The sequence below is a fragment of the Symphalangus syndactylus genome, chromosome 2 (genome assembly GCF_028878055.3).
Source record: "Symphalangus syndactylus isolate Jambi chromosome 2, NHGRI_mSymSyn1-v2.1_pri, whole genome shotgun sequence".
Classification (NCBI taxonomy): domain Eukaryota; kingdom Metazoa; phylum Chordata; class Mammalia; order Primates; family Hylobatidae; genus Symphalangus; species Symphalangus syndactylus.
In genome coordinates, this window is record NC_072424.2 from 94481562 (window position 1) to 94501249 (window position 19688).

The following is a 19688-nucleotide window of genomic DNA, read 5'->3' on the forward strand; positions in this document are numbered from 1 at the left end:
TCTCTCTCGCGCGCTCTCTCTCTCTCTCTCTCTTAGTCTCCGCCCTCGAATCCTGGCGACAGGCGCGGTGTGTTTTTCCGAGAGGAACCCGGCCTGGGGTTGCTATGGAGATAGGACGCAGCAACTCACAGAGCAACCAGGACCCAGAAATCGCTTAAGAGACCGCGGCAAAGTAACTTAACTGAATTGCCTTCTTCCATATTTTCACGCCCCTTTCATCCAGAACATTTTTTTCTCGAACTGCTTCCATGGAAGGCTCAACCTCCCCGAAGCAAGAAAAAGAAAACCAAGAACTAGGGGAAACAAGGCGGTCATGGGAAGGAAACACAGCAGCTTCTCCCCAATATTCTGAGCCTGAGTCGTCTGAGCCCTTGGAGGCGAAGCAGGGGCCAGAAACTGAACGCCAGTCCCGAAGCAGCCGTCCTTGGAGCCCGCAGTCTAGAGCCAGGACGCCTCTGGGTGGCCCCGCAGGACCAGAAACATCATCACCTGCTCCTGTCTCTCCGCAGGAGCCCTCTTCCACTCCTTCTCCCCTGGCTCCGGCCAGACAAGACCTCGCGGCACTACCTCAGTCAGACAGGACCACGAGTGTGATTCCTGAAGCTGGGACACCTTATCCTGATCCTTTGGAACAGTCATCTGATAAAAGAGAATCAACTCCTCATCACACAAGCCAGTCAGAGGGAAACACCTCTCAACAGTCTCAGCAACCCAAACCCCACCTGTGTGGACGAAAGGACGTGAGCTATAACAACGCTAAACAGAAAGAGCTGAGATTTGACGTTTTTCAGGAGGAAGACTCAAACAGTGACTATGATTTACAGCAGCCGGCGCCTGGGGGCTCTGAAGTGGCCCCCAGCATGCTTGAGATCACCATTCAGAATGCTAAGGCTTACCTGCTGAAGACTAGTAGCAATTCGGGCTTTAATCTGTAAGTCTCAGAGGGAAAAAAGATAAAAGTTTGGCAAAGCAAGAGGGTGTGTGAGTATCTCTGTGTGAGAGTGTGTTTCTGTGGGTGAATCGAAGTATGTTTGAAAGATTGTATTAGTAAAAGAGAGTTAATGACATAACTCTGGATCACATGACTCAAAACAGGTCATTAATGGAGATTCTTATACCTTCTTTTTCTTAACCTTTTTTTTTTTCCTTTTCCTCCAGCTTCTTTAAAGACCCTAGGCACACAAAAAAATAAAACTTAGGAATTATGGAATCTCGGGCTTGAAAGAGACCATAAAGACCATAAAGTCCAAGCATCTCTCCAGGATGCTTGTGAAAAATAATTGTCTACCAGTGAAAGCAATCACATGTCTCTCATCTGTAGATGCTATTGCTTGCATGGCTTTTGAGTTCCCAACCCAGGCGGTGCTAGGGTGACCACCATCTCAGTTTGGCTGAGCGCTAGAAGTTCTTTATCCTAAGAAACCCCTTAGTCCTCGCAAACTCGGAGAATTGGTCACTATACAAGCCACCTGGAACACATGCCATTTTATCCAAGTCTCTTAAAATGTGATGATCAATAGTCTACATATGTTCTGCCCATCCCATTATAGCTTTAATTTTAGAACTTATGACATGTATAGATTTCTATAGATTTTTGCTTCCAGAGTTACATAATGATAGGGTCAATAGAATTTTAGGGCTAGAAGGGCTTTTGGAAAACATCTAATACAACTCATTTGTTTTTGTAAATGAGGAGACCAAGTCATGGAGAACCTAATTTGCTCAAGATTCCAGTGGCTGACAACACTTACCGACTCTTACCTCTCTCTCCATCACTAAGCTCCAGCCCCGTGGCTGTTCCCTCTGCCCAGAAGGCTTCTTTTATAAGTCTTTGTCTGGCTGGCTCCTCATTCCTCAGAACTCAACTTCCATGGAACACTACTAAAAAGCTTATTCTTTTCCTTCATAGCATTTAATGTCATTTATAATTTTTTATACAGAGAGATAGATAAACTTATATTTTAATATCTGACTCTCCCACTAGATTGCAGGCCCCCAGAGAGCAAGGACTCTGAATTTTGTATACCACTATATACTTAGTGGTAGCACAATGCTAGCAACTATTAATTAAGAAGAAATGAATGCTTTTTCTATTCTCTTACTCTACAACAACCAACATAGAAGACTTCTTGTTGTTGCTGTTGGTTTTGTCTTTGTTTTGAGATGGAGTCAGCTCTGTCACCCAGGCTGGAGTGTAGTGGCGCCATCTCAGCTCACTGCAGCCTCTGCCTCCTGGGTTCAAGCGATTCTCCTACCTCAGCCTCCCAAATAACTGGGATTACAGGCGTAAGCCACTGTGCCCAGCCTCAACACAGAAGACTTCTGTGACAAAATGTCTGGGGTTCTGTTTTCCTATCCACAAGCAAGCAATCACTTCTGCAGTGGGCACCGACTAGGTGTCCTCCAATTCAATTCTGACATATCCACCTGGAGATAGCATCAGATCCCACAGGTGAGGGCTCAATCCCACAAGACTGCCCCACACTTCCAATGCCAATCACAAGCCCCAGGCTGATTAACCTGTGCTTCTGACCAACCAGATATAAACCAGGGATCCCACAACTCCGTCTTTGGGTTTGACTAATTTGCTAGAGTGGCTCACAGAACTCAGGGAAACACTAACGATTACTGGTTTATTATAAAGGATATTACAAAGGATGCATATGAAGAGGTATTGGGGAAGGAGTGCAAAGTTTCCATGCCCTCTCTGGGAAGGCCACCGTCCAGCAACCTCCATGTGTTCAGCTATCAGATGCTCCCCTGAACCTGTTCTCTTGGGCGTTTTATGGAGATGTTATTGGATAGGTATGATTGATGACTGTGTCTTAGAAAAGGGGTATAATCTAATGCTAATAGACTGAGTGGGGAAACCCAGCAAGGCCTAACCAGATTCTTCTTGGCCTTTCTGTGGAACATTCTTTCCTCCCTGATATGGGGCAGGACCTCTTTTGAAATGGGGGTCTTATGACCATCAATCAGACAAAGTAGGTTAGAGAATTTCATTATGGCCAGACATGGAGAAACATTAGAGTATATACTTTTAGTTTCTAAGGCCTATCTTGGGGATAAATGAAAAGCGGTATGAGACTTATGAGTCAGAAACTGTGGATGAAAACCAATGTACATAAATCATAATTCCCAAGTTCTCACCATGATCTATTGGAGTGCTTCCTGATTAATCAGTAAATATTAATTAAATGCCTACTGAATCTACAATGTGGCAAATATTTACAGCTATTACTAGGCTTTAAGATATATGAGATATAATTTTAAAGTCTAAGGAATTAAAAAATTAATGTATGATGTGAGAAATCTCATGAAATGTGAGATCAGTTTGAAATATTATTTATTAGTTAATTTTTTTTTTTTTGAGATGGAGTCTCACTCTGTTGCCCAGGCCGGAGTGCAGTAGTACGATCTTGGCTCACTGCAAGCTCTGCCTCCCAGGTTCATGCCATTCTCTTGCCTCAGCCTCCCGGGTAGCTGGGACTACAGGCGCCCGCCACCACATAGGCTAATTTTTTTGTATTTTTGGTAGAGACAGGGTTTCACCGTGTTAGCCAGGATGGTCTTGATCTCCTGACTTCGTAATCTGCCTGCCTCGGCCTCCCAAAGTGTTAGGATTACAGGTGTGAGCCACCACACCCGGCCTATTAGTTAATATTTTAAACTACAATTTACTTAAGCTGCAAGAATGTAATTTGCTACCCCATAGTGGACTCTACTTGAATTTTTGATATAAACTTCTTGTCATAATGCCCTATGTTAGATAGCAAGCATGAATTTACAAACTGCTAAAATTGCAAAGGAACACATTACAAATACTTGTGAGTTCACTAACAATTTAAAACTGAATGTGAAAACATGACAAAATTTTCTTTATTGAATTATTTTATAATTGATATTACTTACATATCTAAATTTAATTTTATTTCCAAATGCTGTCTCTGAGGTAAGTGAATATCTTCCATAATATTCACTGTTATCCTCTAAGTACTTTAGTGCCTGCAGTTTAAAATTGTTTAGTAAAAGATTACTTTAACTCCATCTCTTATATGCAGATCTAATTTGACAGCCATAAAAGCTATTTTTCATGGCAATTTAAACAATCTTTGACTGAAATATGGAATCTGAAAATGGTTTTTCATCATTGAACTAACAGGCTGTAGGAAAGAATTGCTTCCTCCTTTTCTTCCATTTTTTAAAAATAATTACTCTTCCCAATAGAAAAAACTATAATTGTAAATTAAAACCTAATACATATATTTCATAATTTGACACAAAGGCATTTTCAGGTGTAGACTTGAATAAAGCACATATATATATTATATTGAAAACTGAAAAATAAAATGAAAATTTGGACGGAGAGTCCCTGATTTGATGCCATCCACAGCTGCTACCAAAGCAAATCAAACCCTTTCATTATTAACCCAGCTATTGCTCGATAACCAGCAGTGTTTTTAGTCTGGAGTCTTCTCCATGAGTTTTCTTTTTCTTTTCTTTTTGAGACAGAGTCTCACGTTGTCACCCATGTTAGAGTGCAGTGGCACAATCTCGGCTTACTGCAACCTCCGCCTCCCGGGTTCAAGTGATTCTCCTGACTCAGCCTCCCGAGTAGCTGGAATTACAGGTGCCTGCCACCACACCTGACTAATTTTTTTTTTTTTTAATAGAGATGAGGTTTCACCTTGTTGGCCAGGCCGGTCTCAAACTCCTGACCTCAGGTGGTCCACCCACCTCAGGCTCCCAGAGTGCTGGGATTACAGGTAGCCACTGCTCCCGGCCTTCTCCATGAATTCCAACAGTGCATGAATATTAAGGAAGCTTGATGAAGTTTTAAAGAAACTCCTAGTCAAAACATTTCTGTTCATTTACAAGAATTATTTGAGGAAGGAATTTTATATTCTTCAAATACTGTATAATATTTTTAACTGCCCTTTACATTCATCTCCCATATAATATACATATTTTTCTTTGACATTTCTGAGGTCATTAGATAAATATAAACATTAAATGAAAAAGAAAAAATGAAAAATATAGCTTAGGTCAATTAATAGAAAATAGACAATTATTGAACAACTATTTATTTTGTTTCACTATAATAAGAGAGGAGATATATAAAATCCTAAGCTTGGCTGTGAAGAACCTACTGCAGTTGCTGAACAGGAAATATATAATGTATAAAATTTCAGAGCAGCATATCATTGTTCTCAGAAAGAACTCCTCTGAACTGGGGAAGGATGATTTTGGGGAATGACTTAAGTGCTAAGTCCCTAAGAATGAAAGGAGTTTTAAATTATTTTTTGAGAGAAATTATATATATGGTTCACAGCAAGCAAAAGCTCCCAGGTAGAACTTAGCAAATGTATGAAAGTAATCTTTATTAGAACATCTAATTGAACTAATAATTAGAAACAAAGTTGGGGAGATATGATGCATATCCACCAGAGAAGCAATTTATACAATTTCCACATTGAACAGAGGAGTTTTTTCTCAAGAAAAGAGCACTTTAACAGGACACAAGGATGCTTTGACAAACATTTTGGCCTCTTAAAATTCCCTTTGTAATTCTGGTATTTGAAAAAGCAAACACTAGCAGTTATATATAAAATGTAATTAATTACTGAGAGGATAGAGGCAATTTCACTAATTCAGTTATGAAGTAAAAATCCAGGGCAGTGTTTCTAATAGAATAGAACAAAATATTAGAGTGTATCACATTTCAATAAAGGTAAGTAATATTTAATGGCACTTTATTTGTTGTGTGTAAGTGGATGTTACAATATGAAATGCAAGATGGTCTGAGAAGCACTGAAGTAGACAATTGGCTTTAAAAATAAAATGGAAAGGAAGAGAACAGATCTTAAAGACAGAGTCAACAGGATTAGAAATCAAATTGGATTTGGTGAGGGGAAGGGAAGGGGAATGGAAGAGAAGTTATGATAAAAAGTGAAAAATGTTAATCACTTTTAAATATATAACCAAAAGATTGTAATTTCAGAAATAAAATGTGAAAATGTACCTGATGTGGAATATGTATTGTGCTCTAAAATGTTTTTCTTTAATAACGTAAACATCCTTATCATATTGGAATCATTTCCTAAGGAAAACTCTAGGATAAGTTATTTCTGGCATAGTAGAAATTACCTTAAGTGTTTATCCTCTGAAAATCTCTGGAGACTTCAAGTTATTGAAGTTCCTTAAAAACAAACTGAGTCTGCAAATAGTTGTTCAATAATTGCCTACTTCCTATTAATTGACCTAAGCTATATATTTTGTTTTTTTTCTTTTTCATTTAATGTCTATATTTATCTAATGACCCCAGAAATGTCAAAGAAAAATGCTTCTTCAAATGCTCTTGACATGTATATTATCTGGAATTTTCTCTGTTTGGATAGATATGATCATCTTTCTAATATGTTGACCAAGATATTAAATGAGCGTCCTGAAAATGCTGTTGACATCTTTGAAAATATTAGCCAAGATGTGAAGATGGCACATTTTAGTAAAAAATTTGATGCATTCCAAAATGAGAATGAGTTGCTTCCAACATATGAAATAGCAGAAAAGCAAAAGGCTCTTTTTCTCCAGGGACATTTGGAAGGAGTTGACCAAGAATTGGAAGATGAAATAGTAAGTCACTACTATAAATTTTAATAATTAAATCTTAGGATTTTATTTGGGACGAATGGCTGTGGCTTTAAATTCATATCAACTGTATTTTATAGCTTTTTTTTGTTTTTTTGTTTTGTTTTGTTTTTTGTTTAGACAGGCTCCCAGGCTTGGAGTATAATGGCGCAATCTTGGCTCACTGCAGCCTCTGCCTCTCAGGGTCAAGCAATTCTCCTGAGTAGCTGGGACTTCAGGCACGTGCCACCATGCCCAGCTAATTTTTGTATTTTTAGTAGAGACGGGGTTTCGCCATATTGGCCAAGCTGGTCTCAAACTCCTGACCTCAAGTGATCTGCCTACCTTGGCCTCCCAGAATGTTGGGATTACAGGCGTGAGCTACTGCACCTGGCCCTTATAGCTTCTTACATAGTATTTACATCTTATTTTTAAAAAATATCTTCAAGCCTTCTTTACTCAAACTCATTTCACACTGCTCATTTCCTTGATTAGGGATTTCTTGTTTTTTTCATACTGTGTCTTAGTATTTTGCAAGCTATAACAGATTGTTATATGTTTGTATGCTAAGCTTCTTGACATTAGAGTAAAGGATTTCTTCACATTTTATATTCTCCAAGGTGCCTGGTACAGATCTGGATGTATAGCTATTTTTTGCTAAATATTTGTTGAATAATGAATAAATGTTAGATAATTAAAAATCAGGTTTTAAATCAAGTTCCATGTTTATTAGAAAATTTAGAAGCACTTCTAATATCATTTGTATTTTCTTCTAAGACAAACTCCTTATATTATGACTTGATATTATGTATATTACATCGATGGGACATAATACAAGAGGAGAGGAGTAAAATACTTTTTAAAATCTTCATAGACAAAATTTTGAAAATATTTAGGGAAAAAGTTGGTGACAGAGGTTGAAAAAAGCTATAATTAGAAAATAAAATCTAATACATCACAGAAATTTTAACTTCAAATATTTCAAAATAGTATTGGTTATTCTGTTTCCTAAATACTCATATACTTGTAATTTGTACACATCTGCTGAACTTATATTGTGTACCACTAGATTATTTAAGATGGGTCTATATACTTTCAAATTTGATGTTTGGAATAAGGTATTTTCAAAACAGCGCTCTGTCAGGGAAAAGATAAGAGACAGTAGATGCTTTCTCTAGGCTAAGCAGCCTATAAGGAGAGACCTAACTGATGCAGTAAGATCTGTAGTACTCATACAGAAGGAACAGGTGATAGGTGTCGAGGAGTTGACATTGGACAGTTTCAACAAGGTGGCAGTTGGTTATGTAGCCATATCCAGTGATGATGAGTCTGGGAGCAAACAGCATATGGAGATGAGGCAGATAGGCAGGCATTCTCATGCAGGAGTTAATCAAAGAAAGTTCAGACCCCAGGGTAAGAATGGATGCCCTTTATAGGCACAGAATTACAAGGTAGGGCTTTGCATCCTAAAACTAGGATACAGGTTGAGAATATAAATAAGCTGTTTTGATCATGGGACCTGGGCCCTTTAACTAGATTCCATACATCTTCCTAATAAGGGATAAGATTGACTTTAGAGCCTGGAACAGCTGAGTCATCAGGTGAAGATTAAAAGCTCCACCTCAGAAAGTAAAAAGATGCAGGAACAGATAGAGAGACAGGTCTCTCTGATGCATTGAAATATGAGCTATATGACCAACCCTGTCCCTGACTTATATGTTTAGAGCGTTCATGTTTTTATTCCTGCCTTTGACCACACCAGAATTTGTTTGCTTGGTCTTCAGCATTCATTTATTCATTCACCCATTTATTCATACACAATGTGACTACTGTATACCAAGTACTGAGATATACATGGGAAAAAGACTTTTCTGACTTTAAGTTGCTTGCAATTTAGAGAAAGGCAAAAAAGACTGGAAAGCCAATTGATTAGTGCAATAAAGAGACAGCCTCATATGATGGAGTAAACATGGGCTTTGGAGGTAGCCAGATCTGAGCTAGAATCCTAGTTCAACTAGCTTGCTAGTTGTGTGATTTTGAGCAAGAGGCTAAACTTTCCAAGCCTTAAGGATAATCAAGTGGCAAAACCCTGAGGGATAGACGTAGTATATATAAAGAATTTGGCTTATAATAGGAACTTAATAGCAATTGTTAATATATTGTTTTGACAACACGATAAATGACAGAATGGAACAACTAACTCTGCTATGGGTAATTGGGCAAGGCTTTTTAGTGGAGGTAATATTTCATTTGGGCCATGAAGGATAAGCAGGAGTTCACCAGGTGAAGACTCTTAGAAATTAAATTCTTAGAAAAAAGAACAATAAAATAATTAGGAGAGATTATTTAATGTTTGGAAAAGTCGATGTGGGTTTGAGGGAGTGAGTGATGGAAATGAAGCAAACAGAGTGCTTAAAGCCAGACTGTTCTTTGTGCATTGATAAGTAACTTCTTTCTTGTAAACAGTAAGAAGTTTTTAAATAGAGAATAGAATGATCTGACTTTTGGTTTAGAAAGTTAACTCTGATCATAATATGAAAGATAATGAAAAAAGAAAGGTAGAATGGGGCCAGGAGGAGAGCGTTAGAAGCCTTCTGCTATAGCGCAAGTAGTGAGGATGGTGACTAATACAGCATAAATGAATACAAGAGGAGGAAATAATGCCAACAAATTTTTATGTGCTAGAATCAATAGGAATCTAACTACTTAAATATTGAAGGTCAAGGGAGTCAGAGGAGGCAAGGATGACCGAACTTTCTGGTGTGAGAAACTGAGATGTCACTGGTGAAGAAAGAGTATATAGAAAAAAGAGAAAACTTTGAAATAAATGTGAATTAAATATTAAACTGAGGTATCTTTAGAATACTCAAGTGAAATTTCTCAGAAGTGGCTAGAAATATGTGTAGAATATGGGAGAAAAGTCAGAGTTAGAGAAACTTTAAACAGCCACTTATCACTTGAAGTGTTGTGAACTCTTCCAAGCATAAAGTGTTGAGAGATGCGATAAGTGAAAAGGATATTTTGACAACATCGACATTTGGAGCTCAAGAAATAAGGGAGCAATTAAGGAGACGTAAGATGAAATAGTTCTAGAGGGCCAAGTAGGATCAAGAGTGAGTGGTACAGCAAATGTCAAGGAAAGACTTTTGCAGTCCTACATCAAGGCAATGAGGATTTTAAAAAGTCATCATACTTATTTTGACACTACAATTATAAGAGCATATCATTTGTAAGAAGAGCAGAGCTCTCAAGTTCTTCATGTTGAAGGTCAAGGTTTCTCTTGCAAGTTATCTTGACCTATAGTTGAAGTTCTTTCCTACTTTTTCACAAATGTGTTTCTTTTTCTCTTTTTCTTTTTTTTTTTTTTTTTGAGACTGTCGCCCAGGCTGGAGCGCAGTGGTGCAATCTCAGCTCACTACAAGCTCCACCTCCGGGGTTCACGCCATTCTGCTGACTCAGCCTCTGGAGTAGGTGGGACTACAGGTGCTCCCCACCATGCCCGGCTAACTTTTTGTATTTTTAGTAGAGACGGGGTTTCACTGTGTTAGCCAGGATGGTCTCCATCTACTGACCTTGTGATCCACCTGGCTCGGCCTCCCAAAGTGCTGGGATTACAGGCGTGAGCCACCATGCCCAGCCTTCACAAATGTGTTTCTATGGTCCATTTGAGACTCTGCTTATTCATTTCTCTGTATTTCTTTTGTGGAATTTTTTTATTTTTCTCATTATTTTAAATTCAAAATAACTTATTATAAGTAGGAGGAGCATCTGACTACATTATGTCTTCAAGTATAGACATGAGCACTTTATTATATGTTCCTTTTATTTATTCCACACATTACATTATACAGGATACTATATTAATTTTTAGTGATCCTATAATATAAAACCATGTACTTAATAAATGTTTATTTTTAAAGATATATAGTAATATAGACATATGTAAAACCACATTTTGTTCTAAATATATGTGTACATAGTTATTCTACATCTTATTTTAGGATGGTAAGGGAGTCACTTAAATATTTTTTATAAAATAGGAATGTTGAATTTTTATTATTCATAGTAATTATTAAACTTTCTCTACCTAAGATATACATATAAACAAGGTAGCTATTATACATTAATGAGTATAAGATACAAGAGAAGCTACATTTATAAATAATGAGAGAAGAACAGAAATTCAGGAATTATCATACTTTGATCTAAATCTTTTTGTTTGTTTTTTTGAGATGGAGTCTTGCTCTTTTCCCTAGGCTGGAATGCGGTGGTGCAATAGCTCACTGCAACCTCCGCCTCCCGGGTTCAAGTGATCCTCCTGGCTCAGCCTCCCAAGTAGCTGGGACTACAGGCACGCACCACCATGCCCAGCTAACTTTTGTATTTCTAGTAGAGACGGGTTCTCACCATGTTGGCCAGGCTGGTCTCGAACTCCTGACCTCAGGTGATCCACCCGCCTCAGCCTCCCAAAGTGCTTGGATTACAGGCGTGAACCACTGCGCCCAGCCAATTTGATCTAAATCTTGAGAGAGATGTCAAAGAAGTGGTGGAGAAAGTAGAATATCGAGATACATAAAAAAGACAAGGGAAGCAAGCATTTGTCTTATCGATAAATTTTAACCACAGCTTTGTTTCCCCAGGCAGGAAACGCTCTCCCAAATGTAATGGAGTCAGCTTTTTATTTTGAACAAGCTGGAGTTGGTTTGGGCACAGATGAGACATACCGCATATTTCTTGCCCTCAAGCAGCTTACTGACACCCACCCAATCCAAAGATGCCGCTTCTGGGGAAAGATCTTGGGTCTGGAAATGAATTATATTGTAGCTGAGGTGGAATTTCGTGAGGGGGAAGATGAAGAGGAAGTGGAAGAGGAAGATGTAGCTGAAGAGAGGGACAATGGAGAAAGTGAAGCTGATGAAGATGAGGAAGATGAATTACCAAAGTCCTTTTACAAGGCCCCACAGGCTATACCAAAAGAAGAAAGTAGAACAGGTGCCAACAAATATGTCTATTTTGTTTGCAATGAACCAGGAAGACCATGGGTGAAGTTACCACCAGTTATACCTGCACAAATTGTTATTGCAAGAAAAATCAAGAAATTTTTCACTGGGCGATTGGATGCTCCCATCATAAGCTACCCACCTTTCCCAGGAAATGAGAGTAATTATTTAAGAGCGCAAATTGCCCGAATTTCAGCAGGAACCCACGTCAGTCCTCTAGGATTTTATCAGTTTGGTGAAGAGGAAGGAGAGGAGGAGGAAGAGGTAGAAAGTGGGCGAAATACCTTTGAGGAAAACCCTGATTTTGAAGGCATCCAAGTGACTGATCTAGTAGAATCCCTATCCAATTGGGTTCATCATGTACAGCATATTCTCTCTCAGGTAGGAGCTTTGCAATTCTCAATCTATCAGGTAATTAGGCATATATTCATTAAATTGTCACTATAATGCACAAAGACATACAAAATAAAGGCCTTTGGACTCTATTTAGTAGGCAGGAAAAGAGATAATTAAAAACACAGCCAAAAATGCAGAGTAATATACAATTGCCAGTGTCTATATAATTGTCTATATAACTGAAGGTCCCAGGGATCTCCAAACAGACTTTATTTTCTATTTGAAAATAAAACACATTCTTCTACGGAGCATTTGACAGATGATGTACAGATTTAGATTTGTGTGTTCTGAAATTAATTTTTTACATGTTTAATATAGATGGGTACATTAATTTTGAAAATAGTTCTTTAATTTTATCTCTATAATACATGTAGCTTTTATGCCAAGAACAATAAGGGATTGTAACAAAAACAAAAAAACAAGGAAACAGTGCTATATAGCAGTTATGTAACACCTATTGTGCCAGGTGTGTGTGTGTTTGTGTGTGTGTGTATAAGATTTAATCTTCACAGCAACCCCATGAAATAGTATTATTATCCTTAATTTTCATATGAGGAAATTGAAAGACAGTTTAGGAAATGTGACAAAAGGAACATAGCTAGTAACGAACAGAATCAGATGTGAGGCTGCACAGAATGGACCCAGTGCATCCACTTAAACCCTGTGCTATATTACCTCATCTGCAGGTAGAAAATCTTCGTTATACTTTGGTCTAGATAAGAGATACTCTTAGCTTTCTCTACATAAGAGTTAACTAAATGAGACATTATAAACCCTAAACCTCCATAAATAATCTTACCACATTTAAATGTTATTGTTAATAATAATAAACATAATAGCTTTAGCTCTCTCAACATAAATTATTTACCACAAACCAGTAAAATACACTCTTACCTTTTTCACTAAGGTTCTGCTAATTTTAAAATATAAGTGATAATTTTAAAATACACGTTCTGTGACTTCAAGAATTTGGCAAATTCTTAAAATAAATAGCACGGTCCTTTCCTTGAAACAACCTAGATCAAAATAGCACTTGGAAAATGTATGTAGAATGAATGAATGAATAATTGATTAAATTCCCACAGAGTGACACTTCATCCTGATCAATTCAAATGAATATTCTGAAATTTTAAGGTCCCCATTAGACTACTAAATCTTGCAACATTCATTCCCAGGGTCGCTGTAATTGGTTCAACTCCATACAAAAAAATGAGGAAGAAGAAGAGGAAGAAGATGAAGAAAAAGAAGAGCCTGACTACATAGAACAGGAAGTGGGGCCTCCTCTTTTGACACCAATCTCTGAAGATTTAGGTTATTTTACGTAACTATTATCACACACAGACACACAAACAATATAATATACTGTGTGTGTTATATAGTAAATATGAGAGTCGGAAACCTCTAAAAAGTGGACAGGAGCCAAGGTCTCATCCTCTTCCCATTCATGTTCTGGGATGATAGGGAGTGAAGAATGTAGCTGGCCACATCAATGTTCTCTGACAGAGGTTGAAGGAGTCATGCAGACAGGAAACATAAGTTGGCTGTAGCGCTTTCTGGAAATGCTGACAATTGTCTCCTTTATTATTCTTGTCTTGCATTCTGCAGACCATAAACAAATGGCATAAATATTCTGGGTCCTGGTTTTTAAAAACTTTACTCTCATTCCTATATTCTTGTTTCTTTCCCTTCAGTTTTGGAGTGTTTGTGCTTGCAACCCTTGATCTTATTCATATTAATGATGTACCTTTCATTGGGCCATCAAATATTACTCACTCTACCACGTTAGCCTCCTTTCCCTTAATAAAAATTCTTGTCTTGGTTGCAAAAATGGAGATGTATATTTCAAATTCCATTGTTCCAAAACATTCATGAAGTACCCTCCCGATTTTGTTAAGCTGCTGGTGTTTTTTGTTTCTATATCAAATATGTGTGTATCTGTGTGTGTGCATGCATGTGTGTGTGTGTGGATTTATAAAAATAGCTTACACAGTAGATTCTTGTCTAGTTAGGAATTAAGCTTTTGCATTTCTCTTTGGGTTCCAGAGATTCAGAATATACCCCCCTGGACAACACGGTTATCCTCAAATCTCATTCCACAATATGCTATTGCAGTCCTTCAATCTAACCTTTGGCCTGGAGCATATGCCTTCTCCAACGGCAAGTAAGTATCTGACCACTTACAAAGCCATTTCTATGATTAGTTAAGCTCTAGAAATTATAAATAACCACTAGAATGTTAAGCTACTATCGTTGTTTCTTTGTTTTGTTTTTTCCTTTTTTTTTTTTTGAGACAGAGTCTTGCTCTGAAACCCAGGCTGGAGTGCAGTGGCATGATCTCGGCTCACTGTAACCTCCGCCTCCTGGGTTCAAGCCATTCTCCTGCCTCAGCCTTCCCAGTAGCTGGGATTACAGGCAGACACCACCATGCCCAGCTAATTTTTGTATTTTTTTTTTTTTTTTAGTAGAGACAAGGTTTCACCATGTTGGCCAGGCTGGTCTTGAACTCCTGATCTCATGATCCACTTGGCTTCCCAAAGTGCTGGGATTACATGTTTGAGCCACCATGCCCAGCTGCTACTATCGTTTTAACTCATCTTTGGCATATTATGTGTGTGTGGCATAAAATTTATTAAAATAACATCTGTGATACACAATAAAACATCAAATTCAGGACATTAAGTAGTAATTCAGACTTCTACCCTTTCATCTTAATTATCCAATTTGTTGAAATAAAATATGGTTTTTCATCAATGATTATTTGGGTAATGACTTATTCACTTAGTAGATTAATGGAGGTATTTCTAAGCAGTGTTTAGTTTAAATCTCAGATCATTTTTGTTGGAAATCTTGATAAAAGATAATTAAAATATGATTTAGGCCATCACTTTCAAAGGACTTAAGATCAAGAGGACACTAAAAATAATTTTATCCCTCACCTAGAACATACTTCTATTTGTCTTATGTTTCCATTTCTTTCCTAATAACCCAGTGTCAGAAGCTTAGCTTATCTGGAGAGAAAGCTGAGCGGCCAGGTGTTAGAGTAGCCATTAAAGCAAGAACAAGCTAAAAATGAGAGTTAAGCCTTTAATAATTTACTGTGATAGTATAAGCAAGAGAAAGCTTTGACATCCCCCTGTTCCATTTTCCCCCATGGAATGGCCCTCTAGTGGAGAGTCAGGTGGATCAGCACAGATATGGCTATCATAGATGTGGAGGTGCTGGGGTCATCTCATTGACAAGGGAATCCTCAAACGGCTCCTGCAGTTTTACAGACCTGGAGACCAAGAGGAGGATGAGAGGGCTAGAAGTGAAAAAGTGCTGAGCACAGAGAGCAGAGAAAGGAGGGGCTGGAAAGGCCTCTGCTGAAGGCCTCAGATAAAGAGACCTAGGAACGGAAGCACCTGGTCTAGGAATGCAAACATTGAAGAGCACGACTAGCCAAAGGGGCCAGCGTCCTTGACTGCAACTTCCCATAAAGACAGCAATGCATTGTACTCCAAGTCTGATGTGCCAGGTAAACTCTTTGTGATTGCCTATGGTCATGCCTAAAAAAAGTAACACATAGGTTTCTAACCACAAGCCCAACTCCTTGCCCGACCAAGAGTTTGCACGGTTAGCTATTTTTAAATCTTTCTAACTTTGTGGAAGGTAGTAACTTTTTTTTTTCCTCCCCTGAAAATAACTGAAGGAAGAAAGGCTTTTGCTTGTGGTCTAGGTGTAGGGTACATTTTAACAGTTCTGGCCCCATGGTTTTTTTTTTTTAACCAGCTTAAGCAGTTTGGATGAAAACAATTCCCTGTAGTAGAAGAATCATTGAGGAATATTTCACTTCTAGCATTTTACATGTATTGCTTTTTTAAATTATAGGACCATGATATTCTAAGCACTTTAATATTACAGAAGGGTCAATTTTTCTGAGAAATTATATAATGATCTTTTTTTCTTTTTTTTTTTTTTTTACTTATAGAAAGTTTGAAAATTTCTACATAGGCTGGGGTCATAAGTATAGTCCAGACAATTATACACCCCCAGTTCCACCACCAGTTTATCAAGAATACCCCAGTGGACCAGAAATTACAGAAATGGATGATCCTAGTGTGGAGGAGGAGCAGGCTTTCAGGGCTGCACAAGAAGCAGTTCTACTCGCAGCTGAGAATGAAGAATCTGAGGAAGATGAAGATGAGGAAGATGATTATGACAAATAAACATAAAATTAGCCTGATTTTATGTGACACTGATACACACACACCCCTTATATGGGACTAATTTTACACTTTTCTGTGTATGTGTGTATATACATACACATGTAAGAAATTATTCAACTGCAAAATGTCAATCTTGAAAATATCAAGCTTGAAATTTCATAGGTAGAAATATTAGCATTTTTATTGAAAGATACGGGTTTTCCAGAGGCTAAATAACATGCAATCACATAATTGTTCTGAGGGTTATGGATAATGGAATATGTGCTTGTACATTCTTGTTTTTAAAAGGGCTCAGGTTTCACATGGTCCTGGTGAGGTAAAACTAAATAAATAAGTAAGTGGTCTCAGGTTTAATTTGTAACATGACAAACACTAGAAGCTATAACCCACAGGAAATTCTTGGAAACATCAATACTTTTTTAAGAGTGTCAAGGGGTATGAAGACAAAAAATACTGATCGTCACTAGAGTAATGTATTCTTAACCTTTGTAAGAACTGATCTCAGCATATATTCTTAAACCTTTTTAATTACCTATGGTGCAGACTGTGATATTGTGTGCAAACACTGTATAGCATATATATTCATTTTTCCTGCTTGAGATAGTATCATAATTCTGTCACCTGCTTAAAGCTGTAGAACACTCAAAATTTTTTTTTTTTTTTGAGACGGAGTCTCTGTCGCCAGGCTAAAGTGCAGCAGTGCGATCTCGGCTCACTGCCACCTCTGCCTCCCGGGTTCAAGCATTTCTCCTGCCTTGGCCTCCTGAGTAGCTGGAACTACAGGTGCACGCCACTACACCTGGCTTTTTTTGTATTTTTAGTAGAGACGGGGTTTCACCATGTTAGCCAGGCTGGTAAATTTTTAACTCTTTTGTTACTTCTCAAAAAGTCTTCTCAGACTCCTCTTTCATCCTACAGAAATTGATTGGAACTGATTAGGGAAAAATGATTTGCTTTGCACAGATATGGTTAGCTGGAGATAGCCAGAGACTTGACTTATATTTTCTAGCACTACTTCTCTAAAACATTATTTTCCCTCAATAAAAAAGCATTTTTAAGTCCTGTATGTACCAGATATACCTGTGGCTATGACTAAAAACTAGGCACTACTCTTGAAATCATAGAGCTTTCATTGAAGAGAGAACTATAAAAAGGTAAATAGAAATGTAAAATCAATTGCAATTTAGCAAGTATTGTGATACAAATATTACAGGTAACACAGAACAGTGCTTCTCAAATTCTATGGTAAAGGAATTTTGGTAAGTTAAAAAATAATTCCAATCCATTACTGTTGTTTTTTAAAAATAAAATGACGCGGCAGTTCTCAACGTCTGTACTTACCTTGCCACAGACCTTCAGTTTGCAGATCACAGATCTGCACTTGGAGTAACATTATTGTCAAACATTTAAACAAGGTGCACTGAATTCAGATTTCAGCAAGTCAGGAAGCAAGCCACCAGGTGGAGTGCTATGGGAGAAGGTTCTTGGTGGCATCAGCTGCATCCTGGCAAAGGACTTTTGGCTGAAAGGAATGAAATTTCAACCGCAAGAAGTGGTGAGAGATGAGCCTGCAGAGGCAAAGAGGGGCTAGAGTGTGTGGAAGTCTGGATTTTACCCATGAACAGTGAAGAGGATTACACTAGAAAGTCACACAAATATTTGTATTTGAGAACATTTTGGCTACAGTGTAGATGGATGAGAGAGAATCCAGACTTGAGACAAGACCAGTTAGGAGGTTATCACATTATCTAGGTAACACAGTGGCTCACACCTGTAATCCCAGCACTTTGGGAGGCCAAAGCGGGTGTATCACCTGAGGTCAGGAGTCCGAGACCGGCCTGGCCAAAGTGGCAAAACCTCGTCTCTACTAAAAATACTAACATTAGTCAGGTGTCATGGTGCATACCTGTAATCCCAACTACTCGTGAGGCTGAGGCAGGAGAATCGCTTGAACCTGGGAGGTGGAGGCCGCAGTGAGCCAAGATCGCGCCATTGGCACTCCAGCCTGGGCAACAGAACGAGACTCCATCTCAAAAACAAAAACAAACAAACTTAAAAACAAAAAACCCAGGATAACTGCAAGGGGATATAAAGTAGAAAACTGCACCTGGTGGCTGAGGTGGGAGGATTGCTTGAGCCCAGGAGGTCAAGTGAGCTATGATCGTGCCACTGTACTCCAGCCTGCGTGACAGAGCAAGACCATGTCTCAAAAACAAACAAAAAAACTGGTCACCAGTCTGAAGGACAGAACATTAGGAAAGATGGTTTCCAGAATTAAATTGGCAATACTATTTCATTCTTGAAGTGCAACTTTCAGTCTTTGTTGGCATACCTAAAATTCACAAAACTTCATTCATGTTGGTTGTTATTCATTTTTTCACGACATAGTGGACATGTTCTTTTTTTTTTTTTTTTTGAGACGGAGTCTCGCTCTGCCGCCCAGGCTGGAGTGCAGTGGCGCGATCTCGGCTCACTGCAAGCTCCGCCTCCTGGGTTTCCGCCATTCTCCTGCCTCAGCCTCTCCGAGTAGCTGGGACTACAGGCGCCCGCCATCACGCCCGGCTAATTTTTTTTTTTTTTGTATTTTTAGTAGAGACGGGGTTTCACTGTGGTCTCGATCTCCTGACCTCGTGATCCGCCCGCCTCGGCCTCCCAAAGTGCTGGGATTACAAGCGTGAGCCACCGCACCCGGCAGTGGACATGTTCTTTTGTGTTGCTTAATATCCATTTCATTACCTACCCTGATTTCCTTTTGAGGAACTGCCTCTGTCCCATTAGATAGTCTCATGCCAGTCAGATGTAGCCTCTCTGGGATCTAAATTATGGGCTCCTAACCAGATTGTTCCTTCTATAAATTAGACCATATTCTAGTTTCCACAGCTGGCTTCGTTCCAGCTAAGTTCTACCCATGGACCGTGAGCTTCTGGTAATTTTTTGATGAATTACACTGGCCAGGATTCTTGATTGCAACCACACGTGGCATATCCAACAAGAAGTGGAAAGTTTCTTTTCTACAGAACACATTAAACACAAGATTCTAAATCACAGTTGTACAGTTAGTATAAACACTTAATAAAAGCAAATCCTTGTTTATAGAACTATGCCTGTTAAATATTATTTCTAAGCAGTGAGGAAGAAATTTTATTATATATGTTCTCTAACGGAAGACAGCCAAATAGTTTAATGGTAAGAGTTTGGTTGAAAGTGAGATAGCCTAGGTTCATACCCTGGATCAAGATTATTTTCTTGGGCAAATTACTAACCTCTCAGGGCTTTAGCTTGCTTCTTCATGGGGCTAATAATAGTACTTGTCTCACAGAACTATTCTGAAGATTAAACTAAGTAATATATGTAACATACTAAGAGTACCTAACAAAAGTAAGGACCCAATGCATATTAGCTTACAGCTATAAAATAAAACTGGTTTCCGAAACATAGATAAGAAAAACAAAATCCACAA

The 19688-nt window shown here is 38.4% G+C and overlaps 1 protein-coding gene across 4 annotated transcripts; it reads left to right on the forward strand.

Annotated features, from left to right (window-relative positions):
* The first annotated feature begins 25 nt into the window (after positions 1-25).
* RSPH4A (radial spoke head component 4A) lies at positions 26-16572 on the forward strand. 4 transcript variants are annotated; one of them, XM_055262224.2, is made up of 6 exons: positions 26-931; positions 6399-6633; positions 11268-12008; positions 13199-13294; positions 14067-14184; positions 15991-16131. In XM_055262224.2, the coding sequence occupies exons 1-6, from the start codon at positions 249-251 to the stop codon at positions 16011-16013; spliced, it is 1896 nt and encodes a 631-aa protein (XP_055118199.2). In that variant the 5' UTR covers positions 26-248; the 3' UTR covers positions 16014-16131. The 4 variants fall into 4 exon arrangements, with proteins under 4 accessions (XP_055118199.2, XP_055118208.2, XP_063476498.1 ...); XM_055262207.2 differs by having other exon boundaries at positions 27-931; positions 13199-13334; positions 15991-16572; XM_055262233.2 differs by lacking the exon at positions 13199-13294 and having other exon boundaries at positions 15991-16572.
* Positions 16573-19688: the final 3116 nt, after the last annotated feature.